Here is a 7,591-nt window from a genome sequence, read left to right on the forward strand (position 1 = left end):
TTTTTTTATGACCTCCTGTGGGATGGCCTGAGGGTATTCTCACACTGTAAAGGCAGTAAAGCTCACCGGCAGATTTTTTTCTCCTAACAAAATCCTTGTGCACAGCTGCATAACATAAATCATTTCTTTCCATTTGTGTATGTTAAATGTTTGTTGTATGAAAGTTACTGCTGTTCTTGCCTGACTTTAACAAGGCTGGGTTGTTTTTTTGTTTGGCACAAATATTGTTGCTTTTTAGTTTTATAACCATGCTGCCCTTAGTTGTAACAATTATATGGCTTGAGTGTGAGCATGTGTAGGTTAGACTGCCAAGGTATTTGTATTTTTATAACAGTCAGCTCATATTTTACAGATAGAGTGTGTGTTGTCCTTTACTTAAATTATTTATTTGTAAATTCAGCTGGTGCATGTATTGCCAAAAACGAGACTATAGTGAGAGAAAATTCAGCTAGTGGGGTAAGAGTTGTCTTCTGGGATTAAAGCCATTGTTTTTACTTACAGATTTTGCCCATTTTCTGTGTGACATTGCATTGCTAAGGGATCATGTTACAATGCCTCTGGAATGAATCCACTTGCACTGCCTTAATTAAAGGTATCAAAATAGGAATGAATAACCGTGGCTGCATCTGTTGTTGCTGATTTGCTTTTACTGCCATAGCACAATGCAAACAGCTTAAGGTCTCTCTGCAGATTCAAGGTGTTGTGACTGATCTACAGGATGTGATAGAGCATCTGCAGGACCTTCCAAAGATTGAAACCCACCATATTCTGGTGGATGCCAGTTTGACTGAGTGCTGCCTTAATAATAATAAATCATAATGATTTGTATTTCTAAAACCCACTGCCACCAAGTTAGTCTGTAAGCATTGCAGTCTCTTCATGCATAGGCCTAAAATACAGGCTAGAAAATGGAAAAAAATCATAGTGCAGGCAGGGCGGAGAGTGTGCTGAGGGGGTCTGGGTGAGTCTGTGCCAATTAAACTGGAGAAGTTCTCATGCCACTAAGCTCTAGTTTAGAGATATTTTGACATGACTGTGTGTGGGAGAGAGAGACTAGAGCAAGAATCGGAAGAAGACAGTTTGCTTATCCTAAGGGGAGGCAAAGCAAAATCCTTTCCCAGCTTCAGGCTTGGTTTTGGAGGCATTAAGCACTCTTAAGTGGATGTGTCACTAAGGCCAAAATTCAAGCAGCAGGTTCCCAGATTGCCTGGTCTTTACATAACCTTATAATAAAAACTAAAAGTTCAGGTTTTGTTGGAAGCAGCAGGTAGTTCTGTTGTGCAGACAATTGCAGTCAGAGCTCAGAAATGAATGCTGCAGTCAGAAGAGGCTGCAGACAGCAAGGCTGGCTGCATGGTTGGCTCAGCTTGTGACCCTGTGCTGTAATGAGTACGGAGTAACTCACCAGCTGCAAGGCAGATAAGTAAAGTGTCACAGAAAGCCTCAGTGACTTGTAGTGAAGTGAAGTGAAGCTGGTCAGAGCAGTAAAACCATGGGTCAGAGTCAAAGTTTGCAACACAGCCCTGAGCTCAAAATGTCAGATCAGTTGTCAGCAAGTCATAAGGGGAACAGAACTTAGAATTCTGACATTGGATTTTACATATTTTTTTTTATTTGATTTGAGAATTAAAATTTGGGATTAGAAATATGCTGGTACTTTTAATACATACTGACTGCTTCCATGTAGAGCTTGTACTCAGTAAAAAAAAAAACCTACCTCCTTTTTTCCCCAAGTATTTCACAGTACTTGCATACTCTGATTTTATTTTAGGAGTTGTTAATTGCTATCCAGAAGAGGAAAAAGCTAATGGCAGGAATAAATTGCATGAAAACTCATTTATTGGACTATAAATTGAGATTAAAAAAATAAAAATCTTTCTGGTGTAGTTTAGAATGGAATTTACAGATATATACATAGTAAAATAATATGCAGTCCCCTTCCCCCTCACAGTTGTTGGCTTCTGGTCTGCATGTTTGCCATTTTACAAATGTATTTCTAAAATTTTTCTTCTAGCCAGATAAAGAAAATACTTTTTTACATTTTTAAATTAAGAGGGAGAACTTTTTACAGGTTCTTCTACTCTAAGAGTAAAAAATAACTTTAGAACCTAGTTGCAATATTTATCTTAATTCTGCAAGTGCTTGTGCAGGGTTATTTCTGTGTTAAAATGTATCCAACATTAAGATTTTTTTGTTTTCTTTCAGATACTGATGAATACAGACCACCTGTTTGGAAATCTTACTGTAAGTATCTCAATGGATTATTTTTTTCCTGAATCAGAGCTGAAAAAGTTTCAGTTGGATGCTTTAAAAGACTCATTTTTCTTCTCATCAGAATGTGAGTTTAAGAAGCATCAAGGGGTTTGTTACTGTTTAGAGATAAGCACAGTTGCACTATTCCCAAGGGCAAATGAACATAGATTATCTGGAGGAGTAGATTCTCTGCACCTTATCAATGTAAGTGGTCCCACTCCTTGGTCTTGCTTATATTGGTTTGGCTGCCTAGACCAGGGCTTACATAAACTTCATTCATGCCTTAAAGTTGGTATCCTTGCAAACTTTTAGGGCTCCTGTGCTATAGTACCTTGCATCACTAAAACTGAGACTTGAGCTCCTCCAGAATTCGCTGATGTAGTAAAACAAGAGAATTTGTTTGGCCTGGCCTGACAAATCACGAGCAGGTTTTTGGAAGCCCTGACTAGAAGGGCCTGTTTTGCTATAAGCCTGCCTGTCTGGGCTCTGCAGCTCTTCAGTGTGTGTGCCCTAGCCCAGAAGAAGCTGGTCTTGCAGGCTGCCTTAGTCAGGTGTGCAGGGCAGACGTCCAGGTGTGTTTCCCTGAGTTCAGAGTGCCACTCTACCCGGAACTTCACAACTTACCAGTTTTCATTTCAAATTAAAAACCCCCAAACTTCTAAAAACCCCACGAAAAAGCAAACAGCCAGCATTGCTTTTTTAAATCCAAAAGAATTCAGTGTAAAGGAATGACCTGTTGTTCAGCTGCGCTAATGGAGGTTCAGGGGAGATGGAAGAGAACATTAAGACAAATGGCACCATAAAAGAGGATCATAGCTTCCCACAGTGCCTCACCTATAAATTCTAGTTCTTTGTAGATAGAAAAGCCAAGATGCAACACATTTTGAGACTTGAGGAACCACAGGAAGAAAGAAGAGTCTTCTGTGAAAAGCAGATTTTCAAAGCAGAATGTTTGTGTGTTTAACACACTTAAGAGTGTAGGGACATCAGACTTACATTTGCATTACTTTTGTATATATTCAGCTTGGTGTCTTCAGGCTGGATAAAGGGATTTGCTCAAGCAATATTTCACATCATGAAAATGTTTGCTATCTAAAGGTTGGGGAGATTTAGCACCTGAGAAAATGTAGTTATTTCAAAAGGTTTCCATCCTACAGTGGGAGATTCTTTTCAGAGTTACAGGATTGGTCTTAAAGGCTTGGTGGGACCTATGGTTAGAAAGAGAGCAAGTGTAAGAGCAGATTAAAGTATTTTTTTCCAGCTCTGTACCTTCTGTGAACTCAGGGAACACTGCTTCCTTGTTCAGTTTATTCCATGCCATAATCTATAACAGGGGGTGTCCAACCTCTCTAATACCAAATATTCATTGGTAGCTTAGCAGGAGCTGAAGGCCTGGACACGTGCAAATGTGTATGCATCCACTCTCCTACAACATCCCAGTTTGCCTCCACGGTGAACCCTTCCCGTGGTTCAGATTATGGGATTTGATTATATTTCTGTCTCATGATGGATGAAGAAGAATATTTTATTTGACTTCCCTGGCAATAATTACAGCAAAGAAGTTGGTGTTGAACAGTTCAAGTTGCATACATCAATTAGAGGAGGAGGGATAAGCATCCTGTTTTGCAACTTAGCTAGTGGACCTGCTGTGCTACTTACTGGAAGAGGAGAAAGGTACTGGCTTTGGAGAAAAAGAATTTCCTTTCAGAAAATCTTTTCAGCTTGGCATGAAGTAAGGTGGGAAACAGTTCTCAGTTTTTAGCCAGTCTCTGTGGAGTCTCCACTGCTCTTCTGTGAAATTCAGAAAAATCCATACTTGCTCTGAGATTTTATTTTATTTTGATTTTCCTTTGATCTTGACTCTGCAGTTCTCAGAATTAGATATGGACAAGGCCTGGCACTATCAAATACAACTTCTACAATAGAAGCTGTGGAATCTGTGTGATGGCCAAAGAAATGGTCATGCTATGCTTAAAATGATAATTGCTGGTTTATATACCAGTGTGCTGTTCTTCATCATTTGCAAAAATACTTTTTATAATACCAATGCAGAATGGTAAGGAGTGATTTTAGTAACAACAGGAAAACCCATGAGGGTTTTTTGTTTCGAACAAAGGGAGTGTTTTTTTCCAGTTTATCTGATGATTCTAGGATCATTGGGCATCTTGCCATTTTCTCCATTCCCATTTAGCTTAGCACATAAATACAGCATTTGCCAGTGGAAAAGACTCATGATCAAATGAGAAGTGTAATGAAGGCAAATTGTATTGGTTAAATCAATGTACAGTCTTATTACCTGAAGAAGGTGATAACACATATTATTAGACCTTGGTGTTAATACTAATGATTGAAATATAATTTAATTTTAAAAGATTACAATTCCAAATGTCCATTTTATCAGTTTTAGAGTACTATTCAAATACTAACTTAGTGCTGATAGCCTCATTTTGAAGGTGACTTGGCAAACCAGACTGAGTTGGGATAGAAATAGAAAGTCACTCCTTTGATATTACATTAGAAATTATTATCTGCACATCTAGTACCATTAAATTTACCTCTGGTTCCTAAGATCTATTGTGACTTGATGTCCCTGTGAGGACAGGCTGAGGCAGTTGGGGCTGTTCAGCCTGGAGATGGTTGAATGGAGACCTCATAACAGCCTCTCAGTATCTGAAGAGGCTACAGGGGAGCCAGAAAGGGACTCTTTGTTAGGAACTGCAGTGATAGGACAAGGGGTAACGGGTTCATGTTGAAGGAGGGGAAATTTAGGCTAGATATTAGGAAAAAAATTTTTTCCTGTGAGGGTGGTGAGACACTGGTACAGGTTGCCCAGGGAAGCAGTGGATGCTCCAGCCCTGGCAGTGTTCAAAGCCAGGTTGGATGAGGCCTTGAGCAACCTGGTCTAGTGGGAGGTGTCCCTGCCCATGGTAGGGGGTTGGGACTAGATGATCTGTAAGGCCCATTCCAACCCCTAAAATTCTATTATTCTGTGATCTGCAAATGCAGATCTAAGGCCATCTTTGTCTTCCTCCAGAATGGTCATTGCTCACCAGCAGCAAAAGCAGAGGCTTTGATACTGCCCATTTCTGAACGATTCTTGTAAAGACTTGACCTATTTTATGTGACTGAGTGTGTGCCCAGCATAGTAGGATGGGGCTCCATCTGCTTACTGGGTAAAGTCTTGACAGCAGCCTGATTTGACATATATAATAAACTTTAATTTGCATTTATTAGTATTCTTTTTCTGATCTGCTTGTTGGAAACTTGACTGGTCTCACCTGGTTATTGCTTATTTCTCGATCAATTATTTGTAAAGAAAGTCAATAATCCTGTTTCAGCTAGCAAGATTCTTTATTCTGATCACTTGTTAGTAAATTTTGAGACCTTGATATCCTTGCATTAAACTTTAATGAAAGTCTCCTTTATTTAAACAGCAATATTTTTAATGTTACGTTAAAATGCCTAACTTATACAATGATTCTGTATTAATCAGAATTTAACTTCTGCTTCCTCCCAGTGTATCAGCTGCAGCAGGAAGCTCCCCATCCTAGAAGAATAACCTGCACTCGTGAGGTGAGTATTATGAAGTTCAGTTTGATGGAGTCCAGTAATTCCATGTCTGTACTTAGCAATGTTCAAACCCAAACTGTGGTTCCTTGGGACACTTTGTATGTGATTAGAGTAAGTAGCCTTGGGGACACTGGTACCTGGAAATCCATTTGGTCTAAAAGTCAAATTTAAATAATTTTCAGTATGATGTGTATACTCATTTTGAGTGCAACGTGTATACCTGAGAATCATTTACTGCTTTTTGATTGTTGGATACATGGAAACAAACCTGTTCTCACCTTTTCTCTATTTTGAGTCAGAAATTCACAGAAGCAAAAGCAGAGCTGCACAGGGGAACTATGCTCCTGTTTGTACAGACATCACTGCTAGCTGTGTGCAATAAATCAGCAGAGGGAAGACTGGAACCTCCCCTGGTGCTGTTATTTGACTCATTAATAGTAGGAGCTAAGCTATGCAGAGCCACAGTTTTTAAGGATCAAACTGCTAACCATGAGATGCGATTGATACACAGTGATACAGAAGCACCTGCTCATGGGATCAGCTGTTGAGGAAGACACCAAATTGCTGGCGTGCCCTGAGCTGCCATCCAGCAGAGCAGCACCCCTCCAGAGCTGTGGTGCTAGGGGGTGTAACTCGTACCAAACATCAGTGCCAGCAAGATTTACTCCTAGCTGCATCTGTCTTGCAGCTTCAGTTAGGAACCTGGGAAACATCTCTTTCAATTTCAAAAACGCTGAAATGGTAGGCAGTATTATAAAACACAGCTCTTACTGAATAACTGGAAGTTATTACATTGCTGCAATAAATCTTAAGTATTTTTATCATGTGCCAAGAGAAAAAAAAATTAATCTTTGAGATAGGTTAGTTACTTTGACGTAGTGTTAGAGAGGTGTGTAGCACTGTCCAGAACATTAACAGCTTATTGTTTCACTCACCAGGAGGATTATTTTTCAGAATTAAACAGGTGTTTCTCAGCCGTTGAGTATTTTTAAATGCCCAGTTGTGATTCTATGAAGTAGCCTGTCGGTTTTGAAGAGAAAATGTAGAGATTTGACAGAAATACAGGATTTAGTGGAAGCACTCTTGTTTGTCTTCCTTAATTTGATAGATTTGTACTGTTTAAAAGGCTACAGCTATATCTTACTGCATTTAAAGAAGATACAGCAATAGGAAGGAACAATACATGAATTTTACGAAAAGAATTGTAGCAAAAGGTTTTGTTTGGACAAGTGTTTCTACTGTTAATGAGAGTCCATGCAGGGATGTTCTTGTTAGGATTGTAGTGCAGCTATCTTATGGACATCAAATAAGGTGGGAGGCATATTTGAAGGAGAGATCTATGGAAGGTAAGATCTGAGCTGTGAAAAACTGGAAGGTTTTCCAGGGGCTTTTTTTTGTTATTAAGAAGGTTCTCTTTTGTGTTCTCTATGATACATTTTTTTAATTACAATAGTATGCAAAGTATCTGAAGGCTTGTAAAAGCTTACTCTTATAACTGGTTTATGATCAGAGTTTGTACAGAGTGCTCACCTGGATGGGTTGAAGTGTTTTATTCCCTGCCTCCAGTGAATTGTGTTCATTCTTGTAAAGTGCTGTTGCTTTTTCATTTTTCTCCTCAAAAGAATTTCACTGGTGGAAGAAGTGCTAGTATGTGTATATATGCATATTGTAAAACCTTTTTTTGTTAGCCTTCTGACACTGTTCATCAAGGTGCTGATATTGTGCCTGTACAATCACTGGAACCTTTTTTGAGTCTTATCTCAGATTC

The 7,591-nt window shown here is 39.1% G+C and overlaps 1 protein-coding gene across 1 annotated transcript in view; it reads left to right on the plus strand.

The window, feature by feature from the left end:
- Positions 1–2,205: 2,205 nt before the first annotated feature.
- The window catches only part of LOC103809878 (N-chimaerin-like), a gene marked incomplete at both ends in the record, with an annotated part of 25,646 nt that continues 20,260 nt past the window's right edge, over positions 2,206–7,591 (plus strand). The window contains 2 exons of the mRNA XM_009082750.1: positions 2,206–2,244; positions 5,771–5,826. Of these exons, the coding sequence (XP_009080998.1) occupies positions 2,206–2,244; positions 5,771–5,826 (95 nt within the window). The remainder of the gene's footprint in view (positions 2,245–5,770; positions 5,827–7,591) is intronic.

The sequence above is a fragment of the Acanthisitta chloris genome, unplaced genomic scaffold (genome assembly GCF_000695815.1).
Source record: "Acanthisitta chloris isolate BGI_N310 unplaced genomic scaffold, ASM69581v1 scaffold39979, whole genome shotgun sequence".
NCBI classification, from domain to species: domain Eukaryota; kingdom Metazoa; phylum Chordata; class Aves; order Passeriformes; family Acanthisittidae; genus Acanthisitta; species Acanthisitta chloris.